Below are 16,662 nucleotides of genomic sequence, written 5' to 3'. Positions count from 1 at the left end.
ATAATCTATTCTGCAAGGCCTTTTCATTTAAAAAAAAAAAAAAAAAAAGCAAGCAGCTCAGGCAATTGCCAATTTCCTCCAGCGCTTTTGAAATGTGAACTTTGCCTCTCTCAGAATGGACTGGGGTCAACTCGCGTGGAAGACTCAGAACTGTGCTTGGGACCTGCCTCCAGGTGCAAGCGAATGCCAGTCTTGCAGATAGGGGAGGGAGGCGGCAAAGGGTGGGGGCTCTCAAGAACTATCTTGCGCAGGTTAAAGTTTTCTGTCTGAGAGCCAAGCGCTTTCTCGAATCAGCCTGCAGGGACAGATGGGAGGGGAGGGTTGGAAACCTCGTCTCTTTCACTTGTTGCTCAATACGCTTTTGCCTTCCATTCAGCACGGCTCAGACGAAGGCTGTAGGAACTAGTGTGTGCCTGCGGCTTGCAGGGCCCTGGGTCTTTTGAGGTGAGATCCCAGCCATGCTGGACTTCTACACAATTGCGATAGGGCTCCTGATTCTTCTGCTCCTCCTGGGGAATGTTTTCTTCCCCTATCTTTGGCTGGACTTGGTTTTCTTCTTCAGCGTCCTTCGAACAGGATACAAATGCCACAGGTGTCTCAGCCGCAAACCTCCCATCACCTTACTGGACTTCTTCTTGGCCAAAGTCCAGAAGCACCCAGAGAAGCCCCTGGTCCTCTTTGAAGATGAAACCTATTCCTACCGAGATATCGACAGGCGCAGCAGTCAGCTGGCCAGAGTGCTCCGGGACCACGTGGGGCTGAAAGAAGGGGAAACGGTGGCTGTTTTCCTTAAGAACGTCCCTGCCTATCTCTGGGTCTGGATGGGACTGGAGAAGATTGGCAGTGTCATGGCGTGTATCAACTATAACATCCGAGCCAAGTCTCTCTTGCATGCCCTCAGCTCCTGCAAGGCCAAAGTGCTACTGACAACTCCAGGTGAGTTAAAAAGGTGAAGGTAAAGGTAAAGGTAAAGGTAAAGGTACCCCTTGTGCATTTACACCCAAGGGGGCAACTGAAAGCCTGTTTGTGCTGCACTTGTCAGGCCATATAGTCACAATGGAAAGAATATTGGGGAATTCTCTTGAACTGTCCCCCCCCCCCGTTTTAAAAGAGGTTTGATATGTCTTTTTCCATCCCTGACAAAATAGCACAATCTCTGTGTTGTCTGAGCTCCTCTGCACCTGAGCAGTTTCAGACTTTCCAAGGGAAGAACACAACAACTACATTTGAAGGAGGGGAGATCTGAGACAGTGATGTCAATCAGATAATGAGGAGACAGGCTGGCGCAAATCCACATTGTGGACAAGCGCTTGAACTTTGACTACTGATCTCCACTCAGGTGCTTTAGCAAGTCTGATCAGCAGAGTTAATGCCCAGCAGAGTTCTAAATGCAGGCATCCCTCAGAGTTCGGCTTCTCCAAGGGAAAAGAGAAGGGGGATTCTGGGTTGTACCTAACACAAATGCAAAGCTTGATTGGGAAAATGGCATATTTGTTTAGGTGGCCATTCGTTTAAGTGGATCTACTCTGAGTATGGCTTACTTTGAGATCACACCCTTTGTTGATGAATCCACTGTCTTATTAGCCAGCGGCCAGCTCTGGACACCTTCCCCTCCCCAGATCAAGGTTGGGATTTAGTTACTTCACTGTAGTTTGGAGAATGCAGAATCTTAGCCTGTTCAAGTGAGGCATTGCTCTTGATGCAAACTTTCAGTTGCTATTGGCTAATAGTTTTACCTTTCCCTGACTGTGGCATGGCTTCCATTACCTTTTTTTTTTAAAGGAAAAGCTTTACTTTAAAAGCCATTTTCTTCCTCCTTGAAGCACTGTTGTTTGGCATTTTGGCACATGGATAACAGAACGTCCAAGTGTCCCTATTTTCCAGGGACAGTGCTGGATTTACAGAAGCCATCCTGGTTTCTGATTTGATCCTGGAATATCCCGCTTTCTCTTATGACGTTCCTATTTTCATCGGAGGAATGTTGGAGGATATGGAATAGGATGTCCCTATTTTCATCGGAAAAATGTTGGAGGGTATGGGATAATAAATCTCTTAAGTTGAAAAGAAATCAATTTTTCTCAGCTAGTAGAAGTAACAATCTTTCTTTGAGCATGGGTGTATGAGAGAAATTAGGCAGAGTACAAAGGGAAAAGAGCTGGAGAAAGCATTCCTTGAGTAAGTAGTCATTATTTCAGTTGCTTTAGCCCTAAAAGAAAGCAAAGCATCTCTGAGTCTTCACCACGCAGGGTGTGTGTTTTCCTCGTTGGACTGCCTTCAGTGTGACCTCCCAAAAACGGGTTAGTTTAGTGAAGCAGTGTTCCAAGAAGAAAATAACAGCAATAGCTGCTGATGTTTGAGGGAAAGGAAAGGAGGGAAGAGAGAACGAATGGATATCCAGCGGGAGTAATATTACATTATCAACTGCAGTGGTTTCTGTGATGACATCAGTGTAACTGGCCAGGCAAAATTGAGGGTGCTTTGCCATTCCCACCTGAATTGCCCCTTTGCAACAACAACTAGGCAAGCTGTGTCAGTGTTTTTATGGATTGATTTGATTTCTCACCTGCCTTTCCCCACAAAGGGCCAAAGCGGGTTATAATAAAATATGCCATTATGCAACAAATAAAAAATGAAAGTTAAAAAATAAAACATTCCATATCTAAAAAACAGTACAAATGTTAAAGAACCATTTCAGGGGGGAGAGGGAACCCACAATTTAAATCGATCCAATACGGATGCAGGCTGGGATAATTTGGAAGGCTTCTAGAAAGAGGAAGGTCTTCATTTGGCGCCGGTAAGACAACAAAGACCTGCCTGCCTAATATGTAACAAGAAGAAAGTCCAAATGATAGGGTATCACACCTTTTTTTCCGGAATAAGATGGTATCTTACAAATGATGCCTGGATGTCAAGAGTGTCTGACTCTCCCCAGGTCAATGAATCTGGACCAGGTGAGATTTTAATCCATGGCACCAGAGCCAAAGTAAACACTCTTGTGTACAAACAATTGTTTCTCTGAAGCAGAGAGGAAGAGACTCTCCCCCTTTAGACCAGCACACTAATCCTGACTCAACATCAATAGCTTGATAACAAGGTCAGGGGAGGCAGGGAGAGTGCATGGGGGCAGGAAGGGGTAGCTGGTTCCTTCTGTTTTCAGGGACTCCTAGTCATGATGCCTATGTTCTCCTTCTTACTGTCAGAGCCTCTGCTAGGAATCACAAGTGAGGAGACTGCCATTATGTTCAAGTCCTTCTTCTTGAGCCTTAGCTGGTCACCGAGACAGCAGGACCCTGGGCCAAATTGGCTATTGGCCTGACCCAATAGGACAGCCAGCATGGTGTAGTGGTTAGAGTGCCAGACTAGGGCCTGGGAAACCAGAGTTCAAGTCCCCACTCCACCATGAAGCTCACTGAGCGACCTTGAGCCAGTCACTGCCTCTCAGCCTGACTTACCTTACAGGGTTGCTTGGGGGATTAAATGAGGAAAGGGGAAGAAACCCGTACACCACCTGGAACTCTTTGGAGTAAAGGTGGGATATGAAAGCAGCAAATAAAATAAAAATAAAATGCCATGAGTTCTGAGGCATTAACAGGCTCAGAATTTAATGATCGTTAGCAGCCAACAGTCCAGCAAGCACAGGGATTTGGTTATCAGCTCAATTAAACTTTATTTGCAAGCTTATTCACAGAGCTGCTTATCACACATCCTGATCTAATCAGAAACCTCCTCCCTATTTCGCTTCCAGCAAGATCTGTACCAGAAACGCTTAAGTGTGCTTCTACATTTATGACCTTCCTGGAGGTGTGCCCAACAGAGAGACCTTGGATTGGAAACGTCAATTGGCTCTACATTACTGTCACTAGACAGGAAGGCTGAGACAGTCCAGGAAGGGGAATAGGAGGGAGACATGGAGGTGGGGTTACGGCTGCCATACGTCTGGATTTTCCCCCAAAAGCCCCAAAAGTTAATTTTTGGGAGGAGACATCAAACAAACAAAAAAGCTCAACAGCTTTGTCCTGATTTTCACTTTTGGGAATATGGCAACCCTAGGTGAGGCTGAGACCTGGGAACAGAGGATGGTACAGTGGTACCTTGGTTTACAAACTAAATCCATTCCGGAAGTCCATTCTTAAACCAAAGCATTCTTAAATCAAGGCGTGCTTTTCCATAGCAGTGGGGGACTCAATTTACAAGCGGAACACACTCAACAGGAAGTGGAACATGTTCTTAATCCAAGGCAAAGTTCACAAACCAAAACACCTACTTCCAGGTTTGCAGCGTTCTTAGTCCAAGTTGTTCATAAACCAAGCTGTTCTTAAACCAAGACACCACCTCTTGGAGGTGGCTGCCCTAGCTGCACATGCAGGACCCCATCTTTTCTCTTCCCTCCCAGGGAGCAGAACACAGCAATGGAATCCATGGAAGGTGCCAGCCCACTGCTGGGGTGGAGGAACCAGGATCCGAATGGGAGGGTTCAGCCTGTTTGCTCAGGCCCTGGAAGTGCTTCCACCACTGGGAGCTGATGCATCCTCCCTGAATCAGTCTCACCAGGCATGAGACTCTCACAGCTATGTTTGCTTGGCCTTGTCTTTAAAGGTTTGGCAGGTAGCATCCCAATCTGTTGGGACAGCTTTTCTGAACTCCAAGCCCTGATCTTGGACTCTTGGATCTTGCTACCAGCCTGGCTAGCCTCGCTTTTGTTTTCATCTAGCCTGAGCATAGCAACCGCTCTGACTCATTCCCTGTTGCTGAGCTTGTTATTCTTCTTGGCGTCAATAAAGAGCCCTTCCTTCCTCTCAGGAAGGAGTCTCTGTCATTGTGCTCTCAGCAGGAGCTAGAACAAGGACTCTTCTTATATTCTTATGAACTCACATCTTTGGATTTGTGCAAAAGAGCCCTAGTTCCTAAATGCAGCTGCTCCCATAGATGGAAATTAACTATACCATAATGCAATATAAGCTGGTCTAGGCTATTTCATTCATCGGTCTTTTTCTTTTTACGGGCAAAATTCACAGTTGTGCAGAGATATATGAATAAGCACCCCTTCCTCCCATCTTTTCATGCACTTAATCTTTCTGTTTTGAAAACAGCTGGGAGGGGGAGCGATGGTGGAGAATCTGTTTTGAGTATCCTAGGCATTATCCAATAAAAGGCAGACATTTATATTAGCAGTTGCAGCCACAGTTCTGTGGGGTAGTTCCCCATTTTCCTAGGAACATCTGCGAAACCAGTTTGACCGGTGACCATGCGGTAACCTCAAATATTCTGAATTTGTACGTGCCAAAAACTACACCAAAGGTTACACAATCATAGGCGGACCTGAAAACAGGCACAGCCTTGCACATCTGTTTGATGGAAAGGCAGGATGCAAATTTAAGAAATAAACAATACATATTTTCAACAGGAGTGGGTGCAGGTTTTTCTGCTGTGCCCTAAGCACTGTTTTCCCCTTGCTTTCACTTCTCAAATGACACATGTACAGCCTTTTGAAGGTGAAAGTTGAATTACTCTTCCACTTTGCCTCGTTCCTCCCTATCTGATATTACGTTTGCCTTGCCGCTCCCTCAGGTGTTAGCAAATTATATATTTGTACAGCATCCTTTAAAAAACACACACAAACAAACAAACATGATTTTTTAAGGGTGCCTCCAGACTGTCAATATTTTGTCAGGGGGATTCTAGCAGATACCTGGAAATTTAGGTGGATTCAGGCTGCATAAATACTATACCTTTAAAGCACATTTGACACACATCTCCCCCTTCAAAGAATTCAGGGCACTGTAGTTGGTTAAGGGTTGATGGAAATTGTAACTCTGTGCAAGGTGAACTACAGTTAGGAGAATTCTTTGGGGGCAGGTGCTTTGAATGTGCTTTACAGATATAATGTGTACACAACTGAAAATACTCTGCCGCTCATCCCAATGAATTCCACTTTTTAAAAAGAAACACACTTTTAGTGCCTAGGAACAGGGAAATCCATTTGTTAGCTGTGCACTGGTTTCATTATTGTATTTGTGTTCATTGAATCCTTCCCTGACTAAGCAGATTTTTGTTGCTGCGGTTCCGCTGGCAGAGGTATTTCGGTGGCTGCTCCTGTGACAGCTGTTGCTCTGTCTCTCTCAAAATGGTTGCATTGTTCCAGGGCATCCCTGTAATAAAAGAATTAAAAGCTGACCCCCACAAGACAATTCCAGCTGGGACCACCAGTTTAAAAATTTGAGTTCCCTCTGGCAACATAGTGTCCAAGACAGCCTTTCCCCAACCTGGTGCCCTCTAGAATCCTTGGGCTATGTACACATTAGTGGTTTGAAATGCAGGAAAATCATTCCACCGCCACTACTGGTGCATTTTCATGTAGCTTTTGTAAGTTGCTGTTCACACACCAGAGAAGGGGGTGAGGGTGTTATCACCTGAGGCTCATTACCTGAACTCCAGTGCATCTGCACATGCTCAATAGCTGCCTGTACACACCTCAGCTTAGCCACACCTTCCAATTTCAAATCGGATGGAAGTTAGTTTGAGGGAAACTGCCTCAAACAGGGGTATTTCTCAAGAAGCTACAGGAAACCAATGGATTGTAGCCAATGTCATGTGCTCTGGGCTTCAAACACCAGTGGTGGGATTGTGTGTTGGAGCTGGAGTAAGCAGTAATGTGTACCCAGCCTTGGACTTCCATTAAACCCAGCCAGAACGGCCAAGAACGATGGGAGTCGTAGTCCAAAACATCGCGAAAGGTGGTCCAGTTCATTCTGCAAATAAGAATTAGCAGCAGCATCACCATCATCTCCTCTAAGGCTGCTACTGGAGAATAAAAATCGGCCCATCCCATGAAAGCATTTAAATCTGAGCAAGAACAAATGGGTACTTTTTGTTGCTGAAAAATACTGAAGTATCCTTTCATCACTCATAGCAACAAATGAAAATTAAACCAAATGGGTTCCAAAACTAATGCACACTCCTGTCCCAAATGCTACTGTCTGGTATACAACTGCAATTCTGGTTATTCATAAGCAAACAAAACCATTCTTTATTGCAGAATCTGGTCAGGCTGCCTTACTGTCTAGCAGGATTTCTAGAATCAAGGGCCAATCAAGGGCCAATCTCACCTCTTTTCATGCTCTCTTGAAGATTTCAAGGCCGCCATTGAGGATGTCCTTCCTACTCTAAAGAAAGAAGGAGTCCGGGTTTTCTTCCTGAGCGAAGACTCCCCAACCCAGGGCGTGGAAGCTTTGCTGGGGCAGATCCAATCCAGCTCAGCCGAGCCTGTGCCCATTTCCTTCAGAGCCAAAGTGACCCCTCAGTCATCATCCCTGTATATTTACACCTCTGGGACCACAGGTGAGGAGGAGAACGTCAAAGAGGTGGGCGAGGGAGCAAGGGGAGGGGAAACTGGGCTTGCGTGCCTGGAAATATCTTGTTTCCCATCTGCCCTCCTCCTGGGCACTTTTGAGGACGGATGGGGTTTGCCCATTCAGGAGGGGCCATAGCTCAACCATCAAGGGGATGCACATCACTTTGATCCAGCCCAAAGTGGATCTCAGTGTAGATCCCTGCCTGAGACCTCAGAGAGCCACTGCCGGGCATGTGTAAAACAACTTTAGATATACCGTATTGGCCCGAATATAAGCTGCACTTATTTTTCCAAATTCAGACCGTGAAAAGTTCAAGCGCACCTTAAATTTGCGACCTTACAAAAATGGGCTTTTATGGTATCACTGCTTAAACAGACATACAGTAAAACAGAACGGGTGTGACTGCCTGCAGAATTTTAAGGGAGTAGCTTGTATTCGGGTATTGTCTTTTTCCCCTCCCCCCCTTGAATTTTAAAGGTGTGGCTTATATTCGGGTGTGGCTTATATTCGGGTGTGGCTTATATTCGGGTGTGGCTTATATTTGGGCCAATATGGTATCTCTGATTCAGTCCACACAGTCTCCATTGCCATGCAAGTGTCAGGCCGTTTTGGCTGTGAGACCGTCACCAGTAGGCTGGCCAATGGCACAACATCTATAAAGAGGGCAAAAGAGCACACAGAGCTGCAGAAAATTCCCATAGCTCATTTATCTGTGTCAATGCAAATTTAGAAAGACTTAGCATATGCAATCCATTTCACAACAGCGGGGAAGACTGTGACTAGGGGCATTTGCAGAAGAAGGGCTCCTGACACTCCCCCAGTCACGACACTTCTGCTATAACTTAAAGGCGGAATTGCAATAGACAGTGTACACAATCAGGGATGTTGTGCTTTATTCCCGTGGAACCACTCCGACCAGTCTCAGGTCCCGGACCAAATTTATGTTGACTCAGGATTGAGACGGCGCAAGATCTCATCAGGTCACATCAGCAGTGGCGGAGCTTCATGCTCCAGCACCAGGGAGCAGAGAGCATGGCTGGCACACGTCTCAGGGCCATGGTGCGCACAGTGGCGTAGCGTGGGGGGTGCAGGGGGGCTGGCCGCACCGGGCGCAACATCTGGGGGTTAGGGTTAGGGGGCGCAAATCCACGGGTTAGGGGGCGCAAATGGCCCCGGCTTGCCTTGCCCCGGGTGCTGACAACCCACGCTACGCCACTGGGTGCGCATCCTGGGGGGGTGTGCCGCCTGTAGGGGCGTGGCGCCCAGCGTGGGGGGGGGGATCCAGCCACGAGGGCACACCACCGGGATCGCACTGCCGGGGGTGGTGCGCTCCCCCACGCCCTCCTCTTCAGCCAGTGCACATCAGGTCCAAAGTCCGGCAGCAGTGGACTTTGATAATCTTTCATAATATGGTGCCCTGTGCAAGCCCAAAATTGACACCCCCAAATGGATCTTCTCAATTATGGATCCTCTCAATTTTGTGTGCCCCTCCCCCCCCCGGCTTGGCGCCCTCTGTGTGGGAAGTGCCTGCACCACCCTAAATCCGGCACTGTACATGGAATAAAATAGACTCTGTCAAAGGGTGGGGCTGTCCAAGTCCTATTGATAGTCAAGACAAGACAACAAAGTAGGCTATAGGCGGATCTAACAGCTGGTAGAAAAAGAATTCCTTTTCTGTGACTGCCCTTTGCTATTTTGTGGTTGAGAATGTGGATAGCGTTATATTGGGGGGACAGGGACAGAAAGAAATATGACCCCTGCAAATTCTTGTTTCTCGCTTGATGGAGTCATTTCGGATCATCTTCCTTCTTTTTAATTTCTGCCTGCCTCAAGGGCTGCCGAAAGCGGCTATCATCACCCAGTCGAAGCTGCTCAAAGTGTCCCATATGTTTCGCATGTGCGGGGTCACGCCTAAGGATATCATCTACATCCCGCTGCCGATGTACCACTCAGCTGCCCTTCTTCTTGGGACAGGAGGGTGCCTGGAGGTTGGTATGTACAGAATGTTTTTCAGTGAGCTGGCATGAATGGGTGCATAAGGTTTTTTTGTGGGGGGAGGTCAGAATCTGCACTCAGATCCTCAGTCTATGAATACGGATCATATGATCCTCAGGATCCCTTCCAACTCTACAGTCCTATGATTCTGCAAAATCCATCATTGCACATATAGGCACTTGCCTGTTACTAATTGGTGATAATTTCTATGCAGGCAAGTAACAGATGGGCACCCCCCGCCCTTTCTCATTCAGCATAGAAATGTAGTGGGCTGCTGCAGGAGGGATGGACCTCTCTGCTTGGCATGCAGAAAGGGGATAAAGAAAAGTTTTTATCCCTCTCTCATAATGCTGACACACAATGAAGCTGAATGTTGGAAGATTCAGGGCAGATAAAAGAAAGCACTTAATCGCTCAGTGCATAGTTAAACTTTGGAATTCGCTCTCACAAGAGCCAACTTGGATGGCTACTGTTATAAGAAAAAACTGCTCCTTTTTTCCTTATGGGGTATTGAAGAGCCCATACAGAGTCTTTAGGTTCTCTATCGGTAGGAGAAAATAACAGAAGCCAACCAGAGAATATTGAGAAGCAAAGCAGCTAGGAAGCCTGATCTGTTGCAACAGGGTCCCCCACTCCCCCACGGAGGGAGGGAGGAGAGGAACCCAGAACATTGGTGTGCAAGCTCTTATACAGACATTTGAAATTGCCTACCCTGTAGCTAAAGACCACCCCCCAAAACATCATACATTCATCACAGAAAGAGGTGGAACCCAGCAGAAATTAGAATGTGTTGCTTCTCTCCTGTCTGTCAGGATGCCTGATAATGTCTTATCTGATTGCCTTTTCTGGGTAGCCTGGCTATTCCTTTGAGATGGTAAATACTTAGTTCCTGAATCTCTTACTCCTATTGACAGTGTGCTCAGCTTAACAGATACTTGCCAGACTGTATTTACAGAGAGGTGTAAGCTCCTACAGTCCAAAGACAGTTAGAAAGCTTTTCCCATTTCCTTCCTCCTTGCAGAGAAATATTTGAGGTCAATTTGGGAGAGTCAAAATGGCTTCAGGATTGTCCTCCTGTATGAAGGGAGAGTCCTGTTGTGTGCAGCTCCTTTTGTGGGTTCCCCCTTGAGACATTTGGTTGGCCTCTGTGAGAACAGGATGCTGGACTAGATGGGTCACTGGCCTGATCCAGTTCCTGTGCTTGTAGAAATAGACAACGTAGCACAAATACGGGTTGCTAGGGTTGCCATGTTTCAAAAAGTGAAGATCTGGACACAAAAATTGTTCAACTTTTTGGGGAGGAAAAAAATGAAATGAATTTTTAGGAAAATCACCCCAAACGACACTGCAGGCATGGGTTGCCATACGTATGGATTTTCCTGGACATTTTTGCCCAGACTGCAGTATTCCGGCTATGTCCGGGAAATTCCGGGTGTATGGAAATCTGAAACGTGAGAATTGAATTTAGTCATGACGTGTGTGCTGGGTGCAGAGTTATGCTATTGGTTGCAAAGCCTGAGCTCTTCTCCCACCACTCCTATTTTCTTGAAACAAATATATTTTGAAACAAAACGAAGTTTGGGGGGCAGCACTGAATCTTGTACTGTTAGCCTCTGAACCACATTGTCAGAAATGTCTGAGCGGAGTGCTAAAACGGGGGAATGTGAATGCAGGGCACTGTTTTATTGCAGATGCATTCCGCATCATGTTCTCTATGTGATATTAGTGCACTAGTGGATTTATTCTGCTTTTTTGGTTGCTTTGTGACATTTCCCCAATGCTGCCATATTATTGCTGTCTAGGGCAGCAAACTGGGACAACCTCTCCACTGCCCCAAATATTTGTGGTATGAAAAGTTGAAGGACTTCAGCAGGAAGTTACAAGAGAAGCGCATACACTGGAACCAAAGCAGCACAACTGTCTTATAAAACTTTTGCAGGTCCAAACAGTAATGAAAGCAGAATCACTTTCTTTCTTTCTTTCTTTCTTTCTTTCTTTCTTTCTTTCTTTCTTTCTTTCTTTCTCCCCCTCTCCAAACAGGGTGCACAATTGCCTTGAGGTCTAAGTTTTCTGTTACCCATTTCTGGCATGACTGCAGGCGATACGGCGTCACTGTGATCCAATATGTTGGAGAAATGATGCGCTACCTCTGTAATGCACCAAAGGTAAATGAGAGAGAGGTTGGGAGGGAGCGAGAATGTTGCCAAGAAGCGAAATGGGTTCTCCTGCTCAGTACTGAATCCCTTACAGCAGGTGGGTGCATGCCCACCTGCCGTACACCTGATGCTGCAGGAAGCAGGGAGTTCAATGCTTCTCGGTTTGAATGTGTCAGTCAGTTGCCTTGCTTAGTTTTTGGTGAGCCAAAAACCCTGCAGAAAGTGTCAGTTGGTGTGATATTTGTGCATTGAATTACAAGGCTATTGAGACCAAAAGGTTTCATGGACCTCCGGGAATAGGGCGGTATATAAATTCTAATAATAATAATAATAATAATAATAATAATAATAATAATGGGTGATTGTAATTTAAAGTATGTTGCTTTTGGACTCTGTTATACAGCTGCAAATATAACATTTAAGCTCATTTTAAGTTCACTTTAAGTTCACTTTATGACACTAGATGGCGATGGTGAGCTTATGTCAAATTCAATATATTTTTGAAAACTTTTTTTAAAAAACATTTTCACAGCATTTTTTATATGTGTCTAGATTCCACCTTTGTTTTACTGTGTCTTGTGTTGCCCCAAAATCATGTGTGACGAGGGTGTGTGATGTAAATCAAATAATCTGAATAAGATAGGATAGACTAGAGTGGGATAGGGAAGCTCTTTAGGTACCCGCAAGATACAGCTTGGACTCATCCACTTTTGCTTGACCCATATTTTGATCATATTGTGCACCAATTAATTTCTCCAGGTTGGATGGAGAGATTTATTGGTTGTTCTGCAGCCGTGCTTTGCAAAAAAAAATACTGAATCTTATCTGTTGAATTGAAGCTCGGTTAAGCAAAACCTCTCTTCAGATTTTCTGCACATCTAATGAAATTCAGTGGGTAGGATCGGATTTTCACAAGGCACCACCTCGGATCAGTGAGAAAAGCTCTCTCACCCTGGGCAATTAACCAGTACACAATATGATCAAACTATGGCTCAGTCGAAAGTGTGGGTGAGCCCTTTGTCCTATTCTCTACAAGTTGCAGCCTCTCTGTTGTATCTTCAGATCTGGCTGAAGTTTCTGAACCGTCTTGCTAGGCAGCCCCACGTTGCAGCAATCTAGTCAGAAGCTTACAGGGCATGACAAGGCGTTCTTTTTGTGAAAGTTCGTTAGTGTAACCACTTGGAGCAATTCCTACTCATTGCCAGTGAAATGGCTATCCATACAGCTTATAACCACAGTGATCACCTCAATGTGTTTCTTTGTAGACAGACCGTGACCGAGACCACTGCGTGCGACTGGCAATAGGCAACGGCATGCGTGTGGAAGTCTGGAAGGAGTTCCTGCGTCGATTCAAACCTATCCAAATCCACGAATTCTATGGTGCCACAGAGGGGAATGTTGGATTTATTAACTACATCGGGAAGGTTGGAGCCATGGGAAAGACAAACTTCCTCCACAAGGTAATGAGGGCTAAGCAGGAGTTTCCAGGGTGTGTTGATCACGAATGTCTAAATAAATAATGTCTTATCTTCTTCTTCTTTGGCGATCGCTTGTAGCTGAGTAGGATTGTCTTCCATAAACACAGTTTTAACAGTGAGCCCATAAGTGACTGTGGAGGCCAATTCTGGACCCACACGTCCTTCCACAGTGTTGGGTTGGATTTTTGGAAGACGCCTGTGCATGAATTTGTTTTATGTGTGTAGATCAGTGCACACTGATCAACGCACAGTCTTTGCAGTAGGGCTCTGTTCCGATGGCATGAGTAGTCACGATGAACCGGTAGATCCTATCTGCTGCAGCCTTCATCTGCCTTCACAGCCGTTGCTAACATACCGCTTGTTATCATCTGCCTGTTCTGCCGTTGAGGTCTTCTTGGGTCATTCTTTGTCTCACTCGCTGGATCATCACCTTGTGGTGGTGAGTGGGTTTGCACATTCCAATGTGAGTGAAGCCATCGGGAATCTCGTACTCGCAATAGGGTCATCCAAGGCGGTAAGATCAAAGGGAAGGAGCTAGACAAAGAATGTCTTATAGAATTCCAAGGTCCCAGTTAAACATCCCCAAACACTCCACTCTAATTGCACACCTCATCTTCTGGTCTCTTAAAGCTGCCTTCAGTTCTCTCTTCAATAGCCACCTTTTCTGTGTAGACTTTGGCACTATACTTCATTCTAGGAATAACCAAAGTGGTATTCTCCAGATATTGGACTGGATTCCTGACTAGGGCCGAGCGATAGCTGGTTTTCAACATTGTTGTATATCAGCAGCTAAACAAGTAGCGATATACCGATATATCACAATGTCTGAAATAAGGATGGAACTATGCAGAGGCATTTGCTTCACGGTTTTGCCTTCATCGTGATTTTTGCTGGCACCTGCTCTTGTGATTCGCTGCCTCCTGCATGAGGTGGGGGAGAGTTGAGTTAACAGAGTTAATAGGGGCTGTAGGAATCAGGAGAGGCATTGGCTGGCTTCACTGTTTTGCCCACATTATGATTTTTGCATAGCACACACACACACACAATTTGTGGGGTTTTTTTTGGGGGGGGGGTTATTGGGTTGCTGTTTTTATTTTTATTAGGTATTTTCTTGTTTTATAACTTGATTTTATTCTGTGAACCGCCCTGACACCCCCGGGTATAGGGTGGTATATAACTTCAATAAATAATAATAATATATTGTCAGGTCAAAAATTACAAAGCCAATATCACAATATGGACTTCAAACCAGTTTTGGACAATATATTGATATATCGCTTGGCCCTGTTCCTGGCCATTGGTAATGACAGCTGTGGAGGCCCCCCAGTTTGGCCACACCTGCCTTATTCCCTCTTTCCTACTGAAACTAAATCTAAGCAAATGTAGAGAAAACAAGTGTGTGTTCTTCCTGATTATCCGGCCTCCATCTCCTTCTCCTCCCTCCCTTAACTCCCCTGTGTCAAATTTGAAATGGTTATCCCCTGTAGAGAGGGACCCATCTTCTTGTACTCCAGAAAAGTCTTTAGGATATATAGTTTATTTACACATATACACAACCTGCGCCTACGATGGAGAGGCTCACAGCAAGGTCTTGCTTCTCCAATGGCTACAGGTTTGGATTCCAGCAGAAATCAAGCATGGCTCTGTCTCACAGCTGCCCAGCTGCTTCTAGTTCACACACACCTCAACTTGGGCTTTTTGTCTTTCTAACTAACAACTAGTTGAGGGAGAGCAATCCACCTATTTTCTCTCTGGCACAGAGCCACTTCCTTTGTTACCTTAATGGCCCATATTTAGGTTGCCATTACCAGGAAACTTGCCTGGCTATCCCAGCAGTTGAATCCTTGATAGATCCAGGAATTAGAAGGGACACAGGCATACAGCCTGCCCCACCCACCCACCCCACTTGCCAATTCTCAACAATAGTAATTTGTGACAGCCACAGGCGTCTTTCATGAAAATAAAGCTGACGGATATGTAATGGTTGAGACGCTATGTGCCTTTGGCGTGGCTGACTTGTGCAGCACAATGATATGGAGCGGGATAATTTGGCAGCTGCCTAGGTATGGCTGGCACACAATGTCCCTCAATCTATGCGAAGAAGAACCTCTTTCCTCAGGGCAGGTTGCGGAATACAAGCAAGAAAGTCATGAGTGGAGGAGTCTTTCCATGTTCCCAAGGCACCGTGAGAGCAGCTATAGTCTTCTCCCCATAAGTGCGGCAAATCAGAGTTGGCAACCTTTTATCCACCTAGGTTGTCCAGAGTTGTTGATCTTTTTTTTTAGGAAAGGTTCCCCAGAGTTATCAACTTAGGGAGCTGACACCATGCGCTTATCTCTGCTCTGGAAAAGGAAACAGAAAACAGGTGCCTGGGGCTACAAAGAGGAAGGAGCAGGAATTAAATCCACACTCACGGGCTTAAAAAGAAAGAAATTCCCCCATAAACGCTGCTTTACACTGGTGGTAACCAAAAGTCACTGTACTGCTTTTTGCAAGCTCCCAGTTATGTTCACGAATGTGTCCTGGGCGCAAACTGGGCAGGCTCAAACGACATCTCTCCCCTGGGGTAGGCAAGGTCAGTGGTAAGAGCTGCAAGGTGAGATATTGACAGGAGTCCATCTTTAGGCTATACAGCCGCAGTCATGGGGTCCTTCTGCCTAGGACCTTGATGCCTGTATTGGTACTGATCCGGGCTGGCTCGGCAATGAGTGAGTCGGCCCATTTCATGATAAGGCCTTGAGGTGGGGAGGGCGGCACATCTTGGCGGAGGGCTCCTTTGTGCTGGCCTACTGGTTGCTGTGGGAGACCACACTGAGGATACCATAACTCTGTTCCCCTTGGGCCATCTTGTGGGTGAGCATAGCTCCCTTTGGAGGGATGTACTGGCGGGTGGCCAGCTTGATAGTAAGGAAGATCTCTGTCTTTTTACATCACCCATTGTCCTGCTATATACTCCCTGGGTATATAAACACTGCTGATAGAATCCCCTAGCATTGCAGTGGGTTGGACTAGACAGCCCTTGGGACACCTTTCAATTCTACAATTCTGTGATCGAAGTCGGACTTCTATGATTCTACACTTCCCCTGCGGCTGCTTCAAAGTTTAAAAAAAAGAATAGAAGTCGAGAGATCCCATTGCGTCTATTCTGGTCTGCTTCCCTGGCTGCCTTTGCCACCTCGCACTGCAAGAAAGGGGCCGCTTCTTCTCCAGGAACACCCCCTCCACCAGCAGGCGGGGGCGACGCATTTTGGCGCGTCCCTTGTCCTTCTCCCCCCACCTCCCTGTCACCTTCCAGGTTCCCTCGCTCCCTCCCCTGGCTGTTTCTGCGGAGGCTTAGGATCACTCTCCTCCCAAGGAGGCTTGGGAGGCAAGCTGCACGCCCGCCAGCCATATGTTTGATGGGGTGCAGCTGGTGGGCGTGCAGGGAAAGGAGAGACTGCCACAAAGCCGCGCAGCTCCCCCACTCGCTGGGGTGCCCCTGAGAGGCCAGCGCCCTGGCACAACAAACCACTAAGCCGTATGGGAAAGACGGCTCTGAGGTTAACTCTACTTAATGCTTTTTTCAGGGGGGTTTTTGTTGAAAAGTGTGGCACCTATGTAACAATTTCATGCTGAGTACCGGCAAATATTTTTCGGGGGGGGGGGGGAGAAGCACTGTCCGTACTGTTTGCTAGATGTGGG

General features: G+C 46.3%; 1 protein-coding gene across 1 annotated transcript in view; it reads left to right on the top strand.

Annotated features, from left to right (window-relative positions):
* The first annotated feature begins 352 nt into the window (after positions 1-352).
* LOC310662668 (uncharacterized protein) overlaps positions 353-16,662 on the top strand; it is a 49,514-nt gene continuing 33,204 nt past the window's right edge. The window contains exons 1-5 of the mRNA XM_083409613.1: positions 353-936; positions 7,129-7,338; positions 9,186-9,344; positions 11,388-11,512; positions 12,769-12,963. Of these exons, the coding sequence (XP_083265739.1) occupies positions 459-936; positions 7,129-7,338; positions 9,186-9,344; positions 11,388-11,512; positions 12,769-12,963 (1,167 nt within the window). The 5' untranslated portion in view covers positions 353-458. The remainder of the gene's footprint in view (positions 937-7,128; positions 7,339-9,185; positions 9,345-11,387; positions 11,513-12,768; positions 12,964-16,662) is intronic.

Source organism: Podarcis tiliguerta (assembly GCF_965153285.1).
Source record: "Podarcis tiliguerta genome assembly, chromosome: 13".
Taxonomy (NCBI): domain Eukaryota; kingdom Metazoa; phylum Chordata; class Lepidosauria; order Squamata; family Lacertidae; genus Podarcis; species Podarcis tiliguerta.
The sequence above is the reverse complement of the archived record's forward strand: the minus strand, read 5'-3'. Positions and strand labels throughout refer to the sequence as shown.